Genomic DNA, 20586 nt, shown 5'->3' with positions numbered 1-20586 from the left:
CTCCTTGTCTATTTCCCTTGGGCTAAGACTCTCAGAGAATTTGAAACCTTTTTTTGGTTTCATTGAGCAAGAAGACGAAACTATGTGAAAGCTACTTACTAAAATGCCTGAAAATATAATGTGAGATCCTCCAATTTAAAAGAGAGAGAGGGAACAGTGAGAAGAAAAACCTCTCCTTAATTCAAGGAGGAAAAGTGAGACACTCTCAGCATGAGGCAGGATAAAGTTGAAACAGAAGTGACCATTAATAGAAAATAGACCCGTGGCATAAACCCATTTCAGAAAAACCCCTTTCGCAACACAGATTTTTCAATGTAGTATTAATTCCGGCTCTCCCTTATAACTCATTAAAGCATTACATCTGTTGAAGTAGAACCCAATTTGGAATTAATAAAGGGGGGTGAAAAATTCTTGCCAACCACAGCTACTTTACGCAATCGTTTGAGAGCTGGCTTATGGTGAAAACGTTAAAAGACAATTAGAGCACACAGCAAGGTGGTTACATACTAAGGGTCCAATCCAGAGCCTCTAAAGCCAAGGTTGTTATTCAAACATAGTCTCTGCAAACTGTCAATAGGAAACAATGAAAATTTTCTGCAGCAGCTAATTAGATTTTTACGTGCCAACAACTGCAGCTGGGGTTGGGGTGGGGTGGGGGACATACAGCAAATATTTTTAAAGAGTGCTTTTAAACCCAACAAATGCTTTCTATCAGAACGATGCTCCTTAAAAATTAGTTCTGATCCTGTTATCAGCAAGCATCAGGGGTACCAATTTTTCTTCTCCTCAACAGACAAACCATCTTAAACAAATTAGATGTGTATTCATGGAGGATGTGGCTCTGCGTCCATAACTGATGACAAGGAAAGCAGCAGCAAGAGCAAGTGATGAGAAACTCGCCTATGAGGAAAGGTTGCAGCATTTGAGACTTTTTAGTTTAGAGAGAAGGCGAGTAAGAAGTAACACAATGTAAATTTATAAAAATGTGCATTGCAAAAAGGAGAAAAGGTTCCTCCCCTATAATTCTGGAACGTGTGGGCATCCAAGGAAACTGAATGTTGGAAGGTTCAGGTCAGGCAAAATAAAGTACTTCTTCATTCAGTGCCCAATTAAACTACGGAACTCCATCCCACAGGAGGCAGTCCATGTCCATGAACCTGGATTGCTTTAAAAGAGGACCAAGCAATTCATGGAGGATAGGCAAAACGGTAAAGGACCCCTGGACGGTTAAGTCCAGTCAAAGAAGACTATGGGGTTGTGGCACTCATCTTGCTTCAGGCCAAGGGAGCCGGCGTTTGTCTACAGACAGCTTTCCAGGTCATGTGGCCAGCATGACTAAACCACTTCTGGAGCAACGGGAGAGTGTGATGAGTGCCACCACAGCCGTACCTATTTATCTACTCGCACTGGTATGCTTTCAAATGGTTAGGTGGCAGAAGCTGGGACACAGCAACAGGATCTCACCCCACTGTGTGGATTTGAATCGCCAACCTTCCCATCGGCAAGCCCAAGAGGCTCAGTGGTTTTGACCACAGCGCCACCCACTCCCTTATCATGGAGGATAAAGCTATTGATGGCTACTAGACACAATGGCTATGTTCTGCCTCCAGAGGCAGTAATGCTTCTGAATACCTTCTGATAGAAACCACAGGAAGAGGGAGTGCCCTTGTGCTTGGATCCAACTTGCCACTTTCACAGAGGCCTCTGGTTGGCCACTGTGAGAACAGGATGCTAGACTTAGGTAGGCCACTGACCTGATCCTGCAGGCTCTTCTTATGTTTTCAATGGCTCAGCATCCACTGCCTAATTGCGTTTACCTCAGAGATTGCCCTCAAGAACCTAAAGGCTGACTGATAGTGACTTGCCAAAGTCCACTTTACCAGGTTAGATTTAAAACAGGGTCGTCGCAGTTCACAGGCTTCCTGGTCGGCGGCGGCAGCGGGGTGGGGAGGGGGATATTGAGCAAATTAGTCTGCTTGGCTTACAGCCCCCCTCCCCAAATTTCTGTAAGATGCTCGCCTCCCTTCTTTCAAGGCTCCCGCGATCAGAGTCAGCAAGAGTTGCAACACAAGCCATGGGGGCAATTAAAAGAAAAGTCGTTGCACGCAAGTAAAATAAACAGCTCCAAATAGCTCTGGCATGATGGGAGCTCAGAAATACCTGCTTGATCTGCTGACTTGAAACCAATTCCCTACAGCAGTTAACGGTAAAGCCCCCCGTCCCCCGCTGAGTTCAAAGGCAGTCTTCTCTTAGCTGTAACAAGCCCCGGCTGAAAGCTGCCAATGTACCCCCCCCCCCCGCCTGCAAACTTGACAGTGGAAACTGAGTTTCGTATTACACAAACATTCCCAGGAACCTTTAAAAGCCAAGGCACATCCACCACCTCAGATTTAGACCTCTCCCTTCTCGACAGTCACATTTCAGATTCTTTTGTACCCGGTCATGAAACGAAAAAACGTTTACCATCCTCTTAGCCCCTTAGCTTACACGATTCGGAAGCTTTGATTTGGAATACAAGTGGATACGTGCCTGTGAATATCTCAGTGCCTGGGCCTCTGCCACGTAAGAACAGCTCTCTCTGTCCTGCACTGCCTAAAACTCACAAGCTTTCCTTTGTGCGTGTGTGAGGACGTGCCACTCCGCGTTAACAGCTGAAACAGGCAACTTATTTCCTTTGTTAAATAACAGGGGTTTGTGCCGATCGCTTGGCTTTGCAGGGTGCCTGTGGCTAAAGCAGGGTTCCAGGTAGCTTATACTCCCATATGAACGAAGTATAAGGCACCACAGAATTCAAATCAGGGACTCTGGCTACAATGTCCAAGAACTTTACTCCCCACACCTCTTGGAAGAGAAAGGTGTTGGCTCTGAACTTTCTGGCTCTACAGCACCACCAAGGTGCTGCAACTTGTCCACCCGGCCAGACCAGGAGATCTGGTGAGCCAACAGGAGCCTGCCTGCCTGAAATTGTGTAACTGTTGTTTCTGGCTTGGTCAGAATTGGAGAAAATTGTCAGAAAGAGCTGCTGTTTTGGAACCAGGGCATCTGCTTGCGCTGGACTATGTTATCTGACCCTCTGAACTGATGGTGTTCCAGCCTGGGTCTTCCTGGATGTAATTCCACATTGGCACTCAAAAAGTTCAAGATGGCCATGAAAAATAAATGAATAATTCTATATATACCTGAGCTGAAACTACTCAATTTTTTCAGGGACATATTTAGCCATGCCAATCATCATCATCATCATCTCCTACTTTTCTCTCTCCTACTTTTACATTATCCTCACTTGTGCTTAGCGATGTCATCACACAGCCATAACTGACTGGCCACACAATATGACATCATCCTACTCACTGCACAATTCTTGATTAGTTGGGATCACCTAAGTAACTCTCTAAGGAAGAAGGTGAAAGCAGCAGACGGGGATTAGGGGGTTGGTAGAAATCACACTGAAGAAGCAGTAACCAGGCCCAGAGGCAACAGGCATGCCAAATAGGATGTTTTTTTTTTCAGAAGTCAAGCATTTGCTCCATCTAAAAAACTTCCCTAGAAGAATTTGTGTTCTACTGAAATTTGCTAGCTGCTCCCTAAAAATAATAATCAAAAACTGGAGACTACCCAGAGCACCTATAAATTATGATCATAAGAATGAATTTCTTGACAAACTGATGATGTTCAGTTCACCACCAACCTGGAGATAATACACATGCTGTTTCAACAACATTGAGGTGCATGGTTCTCTATTTTTTATTTTAATTTTAAAAAATCTGTATACTGTCTCTATGGAGACAGGCAGCCTTTTAGTCTGGATGACGGCATATCTGGGTGCTCCTGTTTATTAAATCCCTTTCTTCATGAGCAAAGCTTGCCAATGGCGAACAATGTCTGGCAGTTTTATGCTGCTTGTAAGTCTACAAGGAAATAGGCCATCAGACTCATTCCTGGCAAGACCTTTTCCTCCTCACCGCCTGTCTTAATCAGATGGATTTCCAGTGCAGCTAGGTCAAGGTTGGATCACCCTGGGGGCCCAGAGATGAAAGACATTTTGCAAGTTTTCCCCCCACTAGGAAGTGTATAACAAAAGAGAGAGGGAGAAAAGATAGTAGACTACAAAGGAAAACAAAATTAAAAAGAAAAGAGCCCACATACAGCACAGAAATGCAATCAGGCCGGTAGAGGAACAGCAAAATAGCACATGAAAGGAAGGAAGGAAGCATTACGTGTTTGGGATAAATGGTTCACAATATGTGGGGTTGTCCTGGGACACATTCTGATCCCTGGGGGTAGATGTCAACATTCCTCATCTCCCAGCACATCCTCAAGCTCTTGAGCTGCTCCAAAGCTTCCTTAGCCCTAATGGCTTATCCCACTGACCTTCCAATTCTAACAGATTTTCCTTCCTGCACCCTACTCGGGGGCCAGCGGCAATGGGCAGTATGGTTTGGCACATGCCTAGGGTGCACACCCCAACAAGGGGCTCGCTGGCCACCCCCTCCCTGGACCTCCTCCTCCTCTGCTTGCTCACTTGCCTCTCACTCTGGCCCAGAATAGTGGTGTGGTGGAAGAGGAACAGGAGGAAATGTCACTGACTGCTTGCTCTTTGGCTCTCAAGACTGGCTAGGGAGCAGGAGGGAGAAATAAGGACGACGAAGAAGAACAACAGATGGTGCAGCTGGGGATAATGGTAGTGTGGAAATAACATTTGCTCAGGGAGTGGTGGGGAGGTTCCATGAAGGGTTCTTATCAAAAATACCTCTGAAACCTGGAGCCAACACTGCCCCATTGCCACCATGAGTTTAAAGCTCCACCCTTATATGTAGTATATGCAGATATATATTTATTGCATTTATATCCTACCTAGGAGCACAAGGTGGTGTGCACAGGTCTCCCCCTCCTCTTTTAATCCCTACAACAACCATGTGAGGTAGGCTAGGATGAGAATATTTCAATAATTAACCAACAACAACGAATTATCTGCCTCACAGGGTTGTTGATAAAGACAAAATGTTCTTTGGATACTCCAAACATAATTAATGGCCTACAACAGGGGTCGGCAAGGCTTACCTCGCCTGGGCTGGTTCACTCCAGTGGAGATCCCTTCGCGGGCCTTAGCGCGCGCGCACACACACACACACAATTTCCAGTCTTGGCATCTGCGTAAGCGCATATGAGATTTCCGGCACCGTGGAAGCGAGTTTCCACGCTGCGCTGTGCCAGTTTAGCACAGTGTGCGGGGGCTCACCGAGCGGGCAGCTCGTGGACCGGTTAAACGACCCCCGTGGGCTGCTTGTGCCCATGGGCCTTAGGCTGCTGACCCCTGGCCTACAACTATACATGTCTATTCAGGAGTAAATGCCACTAAGTTCAGTGCTGCTTATTCCCAGGTATATGAACAGTCTCAGGAAGTATAATTTGATTAAACATGAAGCAGACCAGGTCTTGGACACTTAGAAGCAGGGCAAGAGGTAAACAAAACTTCAGTAAAACAGCACATATTTCTTATTCCGTCTAAGGATATGTCACTATTTGATGGAATAGCCATATCTTAAGGAGCAATCTACAAGCATTAGGAAACAGAGACTGAAACCCATTATCTTACAATGTGAGAAACTATTTTCAGGTGGCTTTAGCCACCTTCTGAGTACTTATCGTTAGCCTACTTAGCTGAAGTAGTTGAGTTGTATTACTCTCATGCGTATAAGCAACACTGAATGCTACTGATGTTATTTATCTCATCTTCCAACGTACAGGCTGCCTTTTCCAAGCAAAGGTGGCAGCGATGGGGTTCTGTGCTCAAAAGAGGCTTTTGCTCCAAAACTGATGGCCAGGAAAGCAGCAGAGTGAACAAGATATGATAGAAACTCCCCTATGAGGAAAGGCTGCAGTATTGGGGACTTTTTAGTTTGGAAGAAAAGTTATAAGAAATTTATAAAATTATGCATGGCATGGAGAGAGCGGGTAGAGAAAAAGATTTCTCCTTCGCTCATAATACTGGGATTCATGGATGTCTAATTAAGCTGCATGTTGGAAGGTTCGTGACAGACAAAAGAAAGCACTTTTTCATGCAGTGCTCAAACTATGGAACCTGCTCCCACAGGAGGCAGTGATGACCATCAACTTGGATGGCTTTAAAAGAGGACTAGACAAATTCATGGAGGATAAAGGTATCAATGGCTAATAGCCATGAAGGCTATGCTCTGCCTCCACAGTTAGGGGCAGTAATGTTTCAGAATACCAGCTGGGGAAAATCACAGGATGGGAGAGAGCTATTGTGCTTGGATCCTGCTCACCCATTTCCCACAGGCATCTGGTTAGCCCCTGTGAGAATAGGATGCTGGAGTAGATGAGCCATTGGCCTGGTAATAATAATAATAATACCCTGCCCACCTGGCTGGGTTGCCCCAGTGACTCCTTTCTCATGTTCTTACCTGAAGAGAGGAGCAATGTGAGTGTGGTACAGTGGTGCCCCGCAAGACGAAGGCCTCGCAAGACGAAAAACCCGCTAGACGAAAGGGTTTTCCGTTTTGGAGGCGCTTCGCAAAACGAATTTCCCTATGGGCTTGCTTCGCAAGAAGAAAGCCCATAGGGAAATCTCCGGGGACCTCTTTTAAATGCTAGCGGTGGGGAGCAAAGCCTTTCCCCCCCCCGGCCTTCAGAAGAGGTCCAGGAAGGCCGGCGGGGGCCGAAAGGCTTTGCTCCCCACCGCCAGCATTTTAAAAGCAGTCCAGGATAGCAGGGAAGCGCTTCCCGCTATGCCGGATGGCTTTTGAAGGCAGGCGGGGGGACAGGCGGGGGGGGGGACAGCACGTTTCTCCGCTGTCCCGGAGGGCTTTTGAAGGCAGGCGGGGGGGGAGCAAAGACTTTGCTCCCCCCCGCCTGCCTTCAAAAGCCCTCCAGGAGCATTTTAAAATCATCCCAGGACAGCGGAGGAATTCTCCGCTGTCCTGGGGCGATTTAAAAGCCCCTGGGAAGGCAGGCAGGGGGGACAAAGACTTTTGCCCCCTGCCAGCCTTCAGAAGAGGTCTCCGCTGTCCCGGGAAGGCAGGTGGGGGGAAGCAAAGACTTTTCGCAAGACGAAAAACTCGCAAGACGAAAAGACTTGTGGAACGAATTAATTTCGTATTGCGAGGCACCACTGTACTTTTTAATTCTGTTTATGGCGAACATGCTACAATTTCACTTGTTTGTTAAATTTGTATGTCACTTTTCATGAAATGGTGCTCAGAGTGGCCAGCAATAACACAAAGTGAAGCTTGCCGCTGCAGTTGGAGTTGATGGTTGAGGAGTACAATTGGAGCCGGGGGGGGGGGGGGCTTTCCCGGTGTTGTATCTAGCCAAGTTTTTCTCAGTATGAACCCACTGAAACTGAGGGGCCTAATTCTGTCGTGCCCAGTAACCTCAGTGGGTAAACTGTGGGTAGAACCAACAGTGGATACAGTGTTATGTTATGCAAGCCCGTTGGGAGTCTCCCTCCCGACAATGCATGCCACTGAAATGGTCAGGTGCCACATACCATGGGTGGGTCTTCCATCTTGACTTCTTAGTCCAGGCTATACTGGCCCCAAGACATCACTGAAACAGCTTTATCTTCATACTCAGCTGCAAGACCACAAATTGTGGTCCTGCACCATCACTTACATCCTCCTCCCAGGTCCTGACCTTGCTTTACCTTCCAGAACCTTGGGCCTCCATATGCTATTGCTACCATCACCTTCCTTTGCTGCTTGCCATCACGATTGATCAAGACATAGAGGGAGATGCTTTAGTCATGGACATTATTTATCTCAGGGCATTGCAATGATAAGTGTGCCTAGGGAGAGAAAGAATAATGTCCTTACCTCAAATTTTAGCTGCTTCTTGACATTGGTACGTGTATCAGTTTCCTTCTCCACTTTCTTTTCATCGCCACTGCAAACTCCATCTGTCTTCTCTGGAGGCAAAGCCACTGGGGGAGGCAGGAGAAGAGAGAAACTCAGAAGGCTGCCTTTAGACACTTGTCACATCAAGACACCACATTATTATGCGATTTCAACTCAAAACTGGGTTCTCAACTAATTGTGTACACAAATATGTGGAGTAATTGTTTTATGTGAATTGTTCTACTGAAAGGTCGAGTCTACAGAGTCATTGGTTTAATGTCTGAAAATTCGATTTGAATGTTAACAAAATACACCACCAGTACAGCATCATCTTCGATTAAAATGCCCTATGGGCAATGAAGCAGGAACCAAAGAACTTACACACCCAACAAAAAAAGATAAAGAAAATACAGCAGATTAATTAAGGAGAAATGAAGTCTCAAGAACTGGTATATCCCTTCCTTTTGTAAACCGCTTTGAGGTTTGTGTTTTTTAAAAAAACAAGTTGTATATACATTTTGAGAGAGAGAGAGAGAGAGAGAGAGAGAGAGAGAGAGAGAGAGAGAGAGAAAGAAAGAAAGAAAGAAAGAAAGAAAGAAAGAAAGAAAGAAAGAAAGAAAACTGTGCAGCATCTTGTTCAGCATCAACATTTCTAGTCTTCTAGATCAGCACAACATTCTGACAGGACAATATTTGTTCTCCATTCCTTTTTCATGTTACATCAGCACTGATATCATACTAACTAAGCATAGTGCAAACCACAGATCATATACCTGATTCTAACTATGGTTGCATACTGTAGTTTTAATGTTAACTTTTGTTAGTTTTAAATCTGAACCATTATGTAATACTGTGCCATGGCTAGGTCTGAAAACGGAAAGGTGGAATTTGCATTTTTCACTTTTTTTTCAAATTTGCTATAAAGTATTAACTTTTATGACATTGCAAAATATTAATTCACTCGTACAACAGTAGTTGTCAAGCCTATAATGGATTTTTTAAAACAACAACAACAACCAGACTGATGCCAAAATTTTGCTCTTCTGCCAATCTTAAAAGAAGATTCTTCATTCAGGCACAGAGAACAAACCCGATGGAGAATAAATACTCACAGTTTCTTAAACATCACAGTTTAATCTTTTGGCATATTTGGAAAGATTAAATTAAACATTGAAGTAACATTTCCTAGCAGGTGAAAACTGTCCCGGGATGAATTAGATCCTTAAAATCGGGGTGGAGAGCAGATATGGAGGGAGGATGGAGAAGGGAAAACATGCCATATAAATGACTTGGAAATACTTTTTTAAAAATACTGAATGCAGGCAAAGGTTTTCTGCTCATTTTACCTGAGATCGGGTTGCTAGGGGACTGTTGCTTTAAAACTCTCCTTTGTATTTCAACATACTGAGCACTTCAATTTCAATTGGAGAGTCGCTTTCTCTCTCTATCTTGTTTTAAACAAAATCACATAAATATCAGTGTATAACTTTATTTATTTATTATTTTATTTTATTTCCTGCCCTTCAGCCTAAGGTCTCAGGGTGGACTACAACATTAAAGCACACAATATTAAGAACAACTTGAACAACTTACAAACACAAAAATGTATTGGGTTTAAAAAATATACACCTTAAGAGTCAAAAGCCAGAAAAAGAGCTGGTGTCCTTGTGCCTCACTGGTCCCTCCCTGTCAATGCAGAAATAGGACACGAAGGAGTCCAAAGGCCTTAACAAAAGGGCATACTGGATCAGCGAGCAGAGACTTGACCTGATTGCTGTGCAAATTAATGTACAGTGGAACCTCTGGTTATGAACTTAATTCATTCCAGAAGTCCGTTCTTAACCTGAAACCGTTCTTAACCTGAGGTACCACTTTAGCTAATGGGGCCTCCTGCTGCCACCGTTGCGCAATTTCTGTTCTCATCCTGAGGTAAAGTTCTTAACCCGAGGTACTATTTCTGGGTTAGCGGAGTCTGTAACCCGAGGTGTTTGTAACCCAAGGTACCACTGTACTTGGGATTGGAGGGAGCAGCATGGCAAGCCCCCTCAGTCCTGTTCCAAAGATAGCTGGAGGAACCAGAAGCCACAAAACTACCTGGGCTTCGCTGATTACATGAATTGCTGCTCTGAGCTTGTGGCACTCTTTGTCTAGAAGGAAATACAATAAGAATGGTCAGCTGTTGGATTCATAGTTGTTTGTTAGGGTCAGGGTGCGATATTACCACATTCTATTTCCCCAATGTATACAATTGGGCAGTTCCTCGTTCGGGCACCAGTTAAGTGTAGTCAGAGGCATTGTACTGGAAACTGTAGCTATGAGAGTTCATGTTTTATTACTGGAGTTTACCTTTGAAATGTGCACTTCCCCTAATTTTGTAACGCTGCTCTTCAGACACATAATGTGTACAAGAATTCATATATTAGCATAAATTGTGTGTGTATGCCTGTGTGCACATATGTTAGTGAAAATTACATTCCAAAACACATTATAAATGGGGAAATTGCTTTGCAAAACTGTGCCTATTAGGGAAAATGGCATACAAAAATGTGTACGTCAGATGAAATTCACTGATGAATTTTCATGAGGACATCACAAAATATCACAAACCAATGTGGACATGTGGAGAACTGAACTTAAGAATGGAAAAATGTGAAACTGAGACAAACCGAATTGGACAGAAACCCCAATCACTAAACGGAACAAAAATGTACTGAAAGCAGCTATTAAATAAAACGTGGATGCTTGTCTGGGAGAGTTAAAACCATAAACTGAGAAACACCGTTGAGCTACATGCCAGAGTTCAGCTACACACAATGAGAACTTCCACCAAGAATCTTGCCAACAATATTAAATCTGTCCAGACTAGACTGCTATCTTAAATAAGAGGAAAGCATAAAAGGCTCCTGTTTCCAGTGTCTGAGACGTTGGAAAAAGATCCATGGACAGTATCATTACTTGAAAAATATCCATTGACTTCCTCTTCAGATGCCAACTCCCCACCCCACCCCAAGAGGCACACTGTTGGTCATAAGACCTTGGCCTTGCAGTTACGGAAAGCCATAGTTTGCTCCTTATGGGAATAAGGGCAGACAGAATCCAAAGATCCTATTTTCAACGGTCATCTACTTTGTGACATTGGAGGCTGCTGCTACAGAGACACAAACTCAAGGCCAGGTCCTAACTTGAAGAGAGCATTGAGATGGTCTCCCTTAAAGTTGCAAGGGGAGGCACAAGCTACTTTAAAGTGAGGAAGCATGGAAGAGTAGTTAGTAGGCTTTTCCAGCTTTATTTGTATATGTCTTGAGCCCTGCAGAGACATCAAGAGGTCTAGAGTCCAATGATCTCAGGGACAACACGAGAACATAAGAGCTTCCTGGATCAGGCCAATGGAGCCATCTCTACCTTGTGTGGCAGTGAGTTCAACAGTTTAACTATGCACATGAAGAAATCCTTTCTTTTATCGGTCTTAAATCTTCTAACATACAGCTTCACTGGATGTCCACGAGTTCTAGTGCTATGAGAAAGGGCAAGAAACATTTCTCTATCCACTTTCTCCATGCCATGTTTTGTTTTATAAACTTCTATCATGTATAAACTTCTGACTTCTATCTTACTTGTCTTTCCTCTAAACTAAAAAGTCCCAAACACTTACTTTATAGGAGAGCAGCCTTTCTTAATAGGAGAGGGTCCTAGTGGGTTAGGACTCCACTGTCCCCGGGAAGCCTCAAGAGTTGCCAGACGAAATATGCCAGGCATAGAGCTGAGTTGCAGGGAGAGACCAAGCAGGATGTCAGGGAAGGGGCCTGTTCTTGTGTCACCTGATGCTTCTGACCAGCCCTCTCCCATGCAGGCACCACCTCCGCCTCCTGTCAGTGATCTTCACCTGCAGAGGAGGCGTTAGTTGACAAGTCTAGCTCTGAGCCAGCGCTGCCTCGTCCTGCATTTCCTAGGACATGAAAATGCCAGTTCTGGCATGGACAGACGGTCCAAGCCTAGCCTACCCAATGGAGTGTTGAGTCTCCAACAGCAGCAGTGAGCTTTATGTAAAATCATCCTTGTCATCTCCTGGGGGCTTCAAGAAGTCTCTCAAGGTGACTTAATGCAAATTAATTACCACGTAGAACGTTTTAAAAGATGCCTGTGTGTTGGAGCTAAGGAATCTAACATGGAACCAGCAGGCTCTGAAGGGCCCACAGACACCTCAAGACCCCAAGGTGCATAAACCTGTGCAACTAGCCTTGGATTGTGAAACTGACCTTTAATTACACCATGGCCAGCTTGAAAGGGAAGTGCTCAAACAAAGAATTTGGCACCTGCTTGCGTAAGTCATCTGAGCTTATGAGGAACTCCACTGGCATGCACCTCTGTTCCACCAGTCACTGCTTAGGATGACTACTGGGGTCCCTTGAAGTTATCAAAGCCTATGCAGTGGTGGGCCACAGTGGTGGGCGGAATCAGAGGCGAAAGTGGGTGGAGTAAAACATGCAAATTTAACCTTTGTACCATAGGCTCTCTCCTACACAACCATCATCATACAAGCAATAGACATTATCAGCGTTTAAAAGCATTTTCAAGCCAGGCAAAAACACTTAGGGTACAAAGAAAGGGCCAGTGGGATGTGTGCCCTGAGGAGAGTTCCAGGGGCCAGATAGATATGCATGGAGGGCACCATTCAGCCCCCAGGCCTGAGATTTCCCACCTCTACAGGTAAGAGGAAACTCCTGAGTTGAGCGTCCTTTCCCCCCTCCCACTGCCCCCCAAATACTGCCAAACAGGGCCCTTTCTTCTCATTTTTATTCAAAATTATTAGTGCGTCTCTGAAAAACATTGCATTTGTTTCTTCACAGTGTCCCTTTTCTCCAACTTTTTGCTATTAATTGGGAAATATGTGCCTTGAACGCCACACTACAATGTTCCTTTTCTATTTGAAACTGGAAATACAACAAAGCAAGGAAACTATTACATTTCAAACGTTGTGAAATACTATTCCTGCATTAAAGAAAGCTAATTGGCACAAGTATACTTACAGATGTCTTTTTGCCGAGGACAGTTAATTAATAACATCTATTTGTGAGAAAGAACAAGAGAGAACAAAAAGCATATGTGTAAGGGTGCTGAATCCATTACTGTCAATCTGCAGTCTGTGTTCAGGCTGTTGCTGAGTTTAACCAATAAAGGCAGGCAATAATACCACCGGCTCTTTAAGAATTCCATGCCAACGGGGATTTCTGACAAAATGCTTGGAAGTGGGTGCAGGGAGAGAACGATAGTTGGTTTGAATATTGCGGCCTTGTCACTTCTGACCCTCAATCTGAATATTCGGCAATCTGAAAATTCCAAAAACCCACCGTGCTTTGTACCCATGCACCATGAACTATATGTTCATGAAGAAAGAGTATGCGTTCCTGTAAGATTTTAAACTCTTTACATCACACTTTCTGCATTCTCATGATACTTTAATTCCTTTTGTGCCCTGGCCCCCAGTGGTGGATACTCGCACTCTCAGCTCAATTATTGCCAAAGGCTTTATTTCCGAATTCACTGAACAGACCAAACACAGATCAGGTTACAAGGTATGCAAGTCAGTGGTTCTATCAGAGCACTGAGGAACATGGCTAAGCAGATAAGATGTTATTCCCAACACTTGACATGCCCCCAAGCTCTCCTTTTGAAGAGCAAGGCAGGCGTCCTTATGCTGGTCAACTCACTGTCCAATTTTGCCATGGGCGCCTCCCTAGAGGTGGGAAGCAATCTGAAGATGGGAGGAAGAGTAGGAGTCACGTCAGGTGGCTCCTCCTCTACTCTTGAGATATCCAAAGGGAAGGACTTCCCCCTGAAAGTTTACTTGGCCCTTCCCCAGCATCCAAACCAGCAACTTTCAAAACATTGGGACTCTTCAAGATCCATTTCCATAACCTCATCCCATTTCTCCTACCCATCATACCAGCCTTACCAAGGCATTTTCTCAGGGCTCATGACACTTTGCACCAAACAACGGCCATTCTCTCAAACAAAATATGCATTCGCATGAACCACCTTTTTTTTTGCTTTTTGCATTCTCAAGACCACAGACACAATGATGCCCTGTAACTAAATCAAACAGGGTTCAAACTTAATCCACCATGAGATGATCCACACTGAAATAACTGCTGATTAATGCATTTAGCAATGAAATAATAATAATATAATTCTATGCTGCCCTTCAGCCGAGGATCACAAGGCAGTTTACAATATAAAAACACAAAAATACACAACATAGTAACAAACAAAAACAATTCTACCCCCACAGTTTAAAAGGCCATGGATTGTTTAATTAGCCAAAGGCCTGGGAGAAAAGGAATAATAAATACTCCGCTCTACAAAGTCCTGAAAAGCTTATCCATACATGCCTTGAAAATCATTTCCTGCTATATCATAGCTTTTAAGATCAACCATGAACAAGCCCCTTGCCGATACTATCCAGGTGGCGATTTTGAACAGAAAAAATGAGATATAAAGGCTTTCTTGGTGGCTGTCCAGCAAACTTGGAAGTCTTTTCTCCTGGAGACACATCAAAGTCGAAACAGACATGTTTTCCAGAAGAACAGTCAGATTTTTCTTGAATGGCCTGGATTTAAACATTTTGGAATTAAGCAACAGTGGGGTGATTCTATCATCTTTTATATAATCAAGCTAAAAAAGAAAGAAAGAGGCATTTTATGGGTTCAAGAGTTATTATTCTCTCCAAACTTTAGAGATTTGCGGTAAGGGTGGTGGGGAGAAAGAGAGAAAAAGAAAGACTAATTTAGATAAACAAAGAATGTTGTCAGGTAGTGTCAGGGTTTCAGGGACAGAGAGCGAGGGGGAGGGGTCCCAGGGTGACGAGGAAGAGGACGACGATGACCCGAGGTTGTCAGTGAGTCCGTCAAGTGAATCCGAGGATTCCCAAAAGGGAGCCCCCCTGGTCAGGCCAAGGGGCAGTAGAGAGGGAAGCAGTCAGAAGCAGGGGAACGAAGAGGGAATCCCCAGTGGGGGTTGGAGATCGGGACCGGCCTCTCCGTCGGAACGGAGTGAAGGGGGTGGAGTTGCCAGTGTGTCAGAAAGAGCAGAACAGGAAGCAGAGAGGGGAAGGAGTTCGGAGCAGAACGTCCTGCCGGAAGGGGAGGAGTGTAGTACCGAGAGTAGCGTAACGGTCGAAAGGAAGGTCAGAAGCAACGTACGCGCGCCAAGTTCAAATGTGGAGGCGCGCGGAAATGAGGAGAGCCCTGAGGAGGAGCCTGGTCCCAAAGCACGAAGGAGGGGGGAGCAGGCGTCAGAAGACTCAGCCTCGGGGGAGTCCCGGAGGGAGGGAGCACAGGGGGGCAGGAAGACCCTGCGGAAAAGGAAGGAGAGGAAAAGGTGGAGCAGTACAAGCCTCTTAAGCTGGTGCAGGGGCGGGACTGACTCAGAGGGGACTTCAAACATCTAAGGGTAACAGATGCTGAGCCACGGAGCTTGGATGTAACGACAACAATGTTCTTCAATAAAACCTTTTGTATATAACTTGGACTGGATTTTGGTCTCTTGTGAGCTGGGACCTCGGGTGGCTCTGACAGGTAGCATTACACAGACTCATTTGTGGTTTACCAGCAGGGTCTTGATTTTGTGCCATCAGAAAGAAAACGTTCAGTTGGAGAATTGGAACAATCACTAATTAAGCATTTGAAGAGCCAGGAATGAAAAGAATTCAAATCAAAATTTTCAGGGCAAGATAGAAAGCAAAAGAGAACCTCAATTAGCTTCAGCAAACCAAGGATTTGACATGGCCAGCGCCAACCATGGTTTCTTGCTTTGATCCTAACTTAGCTTTGATTAATCCATGTACAGTGGTGCCTCGCAAGACGAAATTAATTCGTTCCGCAAGTCTTTTCGTCTTGCGAGTTTTTCGTCTTGCGAAGCACGGTTTCCCATAGGAATGCATTAAAAATCAATTAATGCGTTCCTATGAAAACTGCCTTCAGACCAGGTCCGGGGACAGTCTGTCCCCCGACCTCTTCTGAAGGCCGGTGGGGGGCGAAAGTCTTTGCTCCCCCCCCCCGCCTGCCTTCCCGGGGCGGTCTTAAAATGCTGGCGGGCGGCAGCGAACCCTTCGCTGCCGTCCCCCAGCATTTTAAAAGCCCCTGGGACAGCGGAGACTTCCCGGGGCGATTTTAAAATGCTGGCGATGGGAAGCAAAGCCTTTCGGCCCCCGCCGGCCTTCCTGGACCTCTTCTGAAGGCCGGAGGGGGGGGGAAAGGCTTTGCTCCCCACCGCTAGCATTTAAAAGAGGTCCCCGGAGATTTCCCTATGGGCTTTCTTCTTGCGAAGCAAGCCCATAGGGAAATTCGTTTTACGAAGCGCCTCCAAAACGGAAAACCCTTTCGTCTAGCGGGTTTTTCGTCTTGCGAGGCCTTCGTCTTGCGGGGCACCACTGTATATAGTTTGCAAATCCACTTCAAAACACTGTGCCACATCCTGGTTCAGAGAACCACGATACAGGTTAGGGATGGGAAACCTGAGGCCCTCCAGATGTTGGACTTGAACTCCCATCAATTCCAGCCAGCCTGGTGAATGGGATTATGGGAGTCCAGTAACTTCTGTTTTTGCAGTAATTATTTTTTAAAAGTTTCCGATCCCTGATACAGGTTTTTAAATAAAATACAGGCAGCAACCGATTCTCATAGGGGTTATGTTCCAGACCCCCATGCGTGTTGGCTGGGACCCCATAAGGCTGCCCTGCCCCCAACCCACACTGCCCATGTTTTCTGATGTTCTGGAGTTACTCTTGGGTTCAGTGTGATATGTGTGTGCACAGTCACACATATACAGCACCTATAGCAGCTGCTGCATGTACTCAAATATAGGTTAAAGAAAGAACCATGGTTAGGTATTATGTCTGCACAAAACAGAATGCAGGATTATAGTTTCTTCTGCAACCTCTGGGCTAGCTGGACAAATAAGGCAGACAAATTCCATGTGAGCTGTACAGCCCTGATCATAAGAAACAACTAGTTTTCAGAGTCCAAATTAAAGGAGTCCTGTAACCAGGCAATTATCTTCAAATTCAAATTTCACTTTCAAGTTTTAATTCTAAGACATGAATGAAAAAGTACCATCACCCCCTGCTAAGCACATGGTTGCACTGAGTGAAACATATTCCCCCAAGATGCTTATCTTCTGCTACTCCCAACCCCCCCCCCAACCAGGAAAAGGAGGTAGAAATCACCCAAGCCAAACAGAAATCAGCCTCCATTAGCAAAACCAAATGAGCATGCCTGGTGTAGGTTAGAGACAAATGGTGAATTGCTCTGTTCTGCCCAGGACTAAACATTACCTTGGCAAGCCCATTTTCCCCAAGGTAACACAAACATGGGGCATTTGTAAGAAGGAATCAATGGATGGAGACTAAGCACTTATAGATGGGGGCTTAAAGTAGGGCTATCTGCTCCACCAACACTATTTCTACAGCAAGTTTGGCAGATGGAACTTTTTGCCCTTAAGGGCACAATCTGGGCTGCAATACCAGCCCCCTGAGCATTCTACCAGCTGAACCCCAAGAGCCAATCTCTGCCCACCAGTCCTTAGGCTCAGAGCTCACCCCTCACTCTGAGCCACATGTCCTGTGTAACAGAACTCTGACTAAGTTCCACCAATGGATCTTGACCGCAACCAGGTTTTGACTATACACCTGCCCCCTCTGGCCTCTTCTGGAATGGAACTTAGTCCCCCCACCCACCCCTGCAGTGGACCACACATAGGCAGGCCCACAAGGGTGCATACGGCCCTTCAGATAACCATTAAGTGCAGGAGTAGGCTAATGGCACCCAACAGGTGTTGTTACGATTCCAACTCCCAACAGCCCCAGCCAGCATAACCAACGGTCAGGGATGATGGGAGTTAAACATCTGGAGTGTAACGGGTTGGGTACCACAAGTTTACAGCATGGGTGGGCAAACTAAGACCCGGGGCCAGATCCAGCCCAATTGCCTTCCACGGACAGTCCAGGAATCAGCATGTTTTTACATGAGTAGAATGTGTCCTTTTATTTAAAATGCATCTCTGGGTTATTTGTGGGCCCTGCCTGGTGTTTTTACATGAGTAGAATGAGTGCTTTTATTTAAAATGCATCTCTGGGTTCATTTTTTACCCCAAAACATAGTCCGCCCCCCCCCACAAGGTTTGAGGGCCAGTGGACCGGCCCCCTGCTGAAAAAGTTTGCTGACCCCTGGTTTAGAGAATCAAAGAGCAAAGCCAGTATCTTGAACTGGGAAAATAAATGAGTAACTGCTGGCCAATGTAGCCAGTGTGTAATAGGTGTGATATGATCTTAACACCTGGTACTCACAAGCATTCTGCAGCTGCTGCGTTGTGTACCCAGAGGAGGAGCTAGCTGCTCTGGCACCAGGAGCGGCGCATGTGCTGTGCACCCGGGGGCAGGGCAGCGAGCACGGGGGCACCGCCACCCGCAGCAAGTATCCCAGGTGGGTGCCGCCTGAAGGGTGTCCCAAGGGGGTGGTGCGGTGATGTCACCCCCCTCAGGGATGACACCTGGGGCAGACCGCACCCCCAGCACGCCCTTCCTCCGTCATTGTGTGTACCAACTGTGGTTCAGACCAATGAGTGTCTAAAAACCAGTGGGACACACAACTCCATCTTAATAGCAATACAAGGCACTTCAGGTTGGCAAGGGCTACAAAATTTTGCAGAGTAGGTGTCAACTGATACCAACCTGCTTAGTGCTCTCATGGCAGTGCCATGGGAAGTGAGCCCAAAATGTATTTGCATTTACAATAACTTTGGAAGACAGATTCCAGTGGCTTGATCTCTGTTTGCAGTGGCTGATTGTTGGTAAGGGACATCTCATTTGTTGCATTTAGACATCTCATTTGTTGCATCTACTCTCTCTCTCTCTCTCTCTCTCTCTCTCTCTCTCTCACACACACACACACACACAGAGAGAGAGAGAGAGATACACTTTCTCCTTTCTTTTTTTAAAAAATATTTTTTTGACAGACGCTGCCAAAACATATGGCAGTTCTAAACTGCTATTAGTTAGCAATTATATCACTTCAGTACAAGCTCAGGCACCAAACTTCAATTCCTCACACTAAATTGTTTGATGAATTTATACCAGACAGTCCTTTCTCTTCCCAATTAGTGGCCTGGCTGGTATGTTTCATCAACAGCAACTGCCAGATTAAATGCCTTACTTGACCATCTTCACCCAACCTACTTTGATGTTCACTTTTTTCAAGCTTCAGAATACCTTTTGGATGAAGATCAGACGGCATTAAACAGAATTACTAATTAATTAAGCAAAGTTAAATTTTAAACACTGTTTGTTGTGTTAGCCAAAAGCCTCAACAGAACAGCCCTTTCCCATCTCTGCAGAGATCAAAGAAGAATGATTTCTTTCTCTACACCCCCCGCCTCCCTTTACATGCACACATACACCCCTTCTCTCAAAAATTAGCAAGTTTGGACTAGAATGAACTAATGATGAAATATTATACTGCTAAGTATCAAAAGCATGGTGGTGGTTGTTTTAAAAGGCAAGGTTCCAAATTAATGCTAGGTATGCCCACAGATTCTCATCTGTTCTTACGGCCAGTTGCAGCACCATAAACTTCCAATGTTGCACTGATACAGATTCTTCAGTGCAAATATTTAGGGCCAGCCATACCAGCTTAAATGCACTGAGGTGTTTTAAGTTATAATTATTACTGGCCTTAGGGAATTCAGTGACAAGGAATGTAAATATGGCTATTTCTTCTTCGTGTCAGAAACAAAGATAAGTATATAAAACTATTTATTTCAGTCATACAGGGACAGTGCTTCTCCCCTTCCCACAGGAATCTGTACTAAGCTCCTCCAATCTGAGACTTTACAACAGGGGTCAGCAAACTTTTTCGGCAGGGGGCTGGTCCACTGTCCCTCAGACCTTGTGTGGGGCCAGACTATTTATCTATCATCTATCTATCTATCTATCTATCTATCTATCTATCTAGGGGATGAATGAATTCCTATGCCCCACAAATAACCCAGAGATGCATTTTAAATAAAAGGACACATTCTACTCATGTAAAAACATGCTGATTCCCAGACCGTCCACGGGCCCGATTGAGAAGGTGATTGGGCTGGATCCAGCCCCTGGGCCTTAGTTTGCCTACCCATGCTTTACAACATGCACACTGATTTAATCAATTAACTGACTGAGAGATGTGTAAGTCCAGCCTCTGCAACATGTAAGCCTCAAAGCGGAGCAGTCTTTTTCAAAAAACAAAATGTCTTTCAACACCTTAAAGACTCGCAGCCCCTCCAGACTGGAGTGTTTGTGTGCAGGTGTATTCTCCAACATGTCACTGGTGCAATGATAGTGCATTAGTGGGCATTTATCATTCTGCTTTATTAATTTCTTTTTTCCTGGTACGCTTTCTCAATGTTATCACATTATTGTTAACTGGAGGGCCACTCTTTTGCAATGCAGTGCAACAAAGGCAGGACAAAAAATTGTAGGATCTCATCAGGGAGCTTTGGGATGTGCATGGATAGGAAATGAAGCAGTATGACTACCCCAAAATGTTTGCAGGCACGAACAGTATTGAACATAGTTATTCACAAGCTTTTGTGGACTACACAATCCCACCCCTACTATGTGTATTTACACTTCAGGATCACACTTACAAAGGCTTCATGCCGTAATAAGTCTGTTAATCTTTAAGGTGCCACAGGA

At 45.1% G+C, this 20586-nt stretch overlaps 1 protein-coding gene across 4 annotated transcripts in view; it reads right to left on the bottom strand.

Moving 5' to 3' along the window:
* The window catches only part of NKD1 (NKD inhibitor of WNT signaling pathway 1), a 122474-nt gene that overhangs the window by 20086 nt on the left and 81802 nt on the right, over window positions 1–20586 (bottom strand). For all 4 annotated transcript variants that reach the window (XM_083750524.1, XM_083750525.1, XM_083750523.1 and 1 more), the window contains one exon: window positions 7836–7942. In XM_083750524.1, the coding sequence (XP_083606650.1) occupies window positions 7836–7942 (107 nt within the window). The remainder of the gene's footprint in view (window positions 1–7835; window positions 7943–20586) is intronic.

The sequence above is a fragment of the Podarcis gaigeae genome (genome assembly GCF_964106915.1).
Source record: "Podarcis gaigeae genome assembly, chromosome: 8".
NCBI lineage: Eukaryota > Metazoa > Chordata > Lepidosauria > Squamata > Lacertidae > Podarcis > Podarcis gaigeae.
This window is presented reverse-complemented; position numbering and strand designations above follow the sequence as displayed.